General features: G+C 36.4%; 1 protein-coding gene across 1 annotated transcript in view; it reads right to left on the reverse strand.

Moving 5' to 3' along the window:
• Nucleotides 1-41: 41 nt before the first annotated feature.
• The window catches only part of LOC104511534 (scaffold attachment factor B1-like), a 6,561-nt gene continuing 5,671 nt past the window's right edge, over nt 42-931 (reverse strand). The window contains exon 6 of the mRNA XM_010154189.1: nt 42-605. Coding sequence (XP_010152491.1) covers nt 435-605 — 171 coding nt within the window. The 3' untranslated portion in view covers nt 42-434. The remainder of the gene's footprint in view (nt 606-931) is intronic.

The following is a 931-nucleotide window of genomic DNA, read 5'->3' on the forward strand; positions in this document are numbered from 1 at the left end:
GATCAAGGCACTGAGGGTTCAATTTTTATATTTCTGTGAAATTCTTTTAGCAGACAGTCCAACATGAGAACTGGGCATCTTCTGGTGGTGCATGAGTGTGTTTGCAGTCCAGAAAGGGAAAAGTATCTGTATGAAATTTCCATGAAGAAACTCTCTTCTTTCTTCTGTATCCAGTAACTAATCTTTACACTTTAATGCCCTACAGTATCTTTTGACTGCTTTCACTGCTCTCTACTTAGTAACAGAGTTAAGGTGTGTGCGATATCACAAGATCTGTTTACAGGCAGAATCTTTAGCTTTTAAACTGTGATTAACTTCTCTAAATCCATTTATGTAGTTTAACAGGTTTTTAAACCATTTCATTTCACTGGAAATATTTCAAAGATGACATGCATCACTTCACAGATCTGGGGATATGATTGGGTTTCCAATCTCTATGACCCTGCATGATCTGGATTGTCCATCATAAAAATAACGCAACTTATGTTTGGTTTGCTTGGGTTTTTAATAGCTAATGGTTTAAAAAGTATTAGTTGAAAAGACAGGAATATGTTTGTGGGGTTTTTTTTAACAGTACCTGGCTCCAAGTGCAGCTTCTCCACTTTCTGTTTGGGAAAACAAGCACAGAATGAGGAATTTACAAACTATTTTCTAACACAGAAGAAGAGCAACCTCTCGCCCAATCCCAAGATTGAAAACTACACAAATTAACCTACTACATTTAGCACTTTTTTTTCCACCATCCACCGGAACTGAGTATATTATACAGGTAATTTTTATGGCACATTAAAGCCAAATCAAAATATCTGCCACAATTGCGTTCCCATATCTAACTTGGAGTGTTAAATAGACCAATAAAGTTCCTTTATGTACCTCATCAACTGCAGAGTGAAAAACAAACCCCGCTACTAATTGATATAATCAGCAGGAC

This window comes from Eurypyga helias, unplaced genomic scaffold (genome assembly GCF_000690775.1).
Source record: "Eurypyga helias isolate BGI_N326 unplaced genomic scaffold, ASM69077v1 scaffold37146, whole genome shotgun sequence".
Classification (NCBI taxonomy): Eukaryota; Metazoa; Chordata; class Aves; order Eurypygiformes; family Eurypygidae; genus Eurypyga; species Eurypyga helias.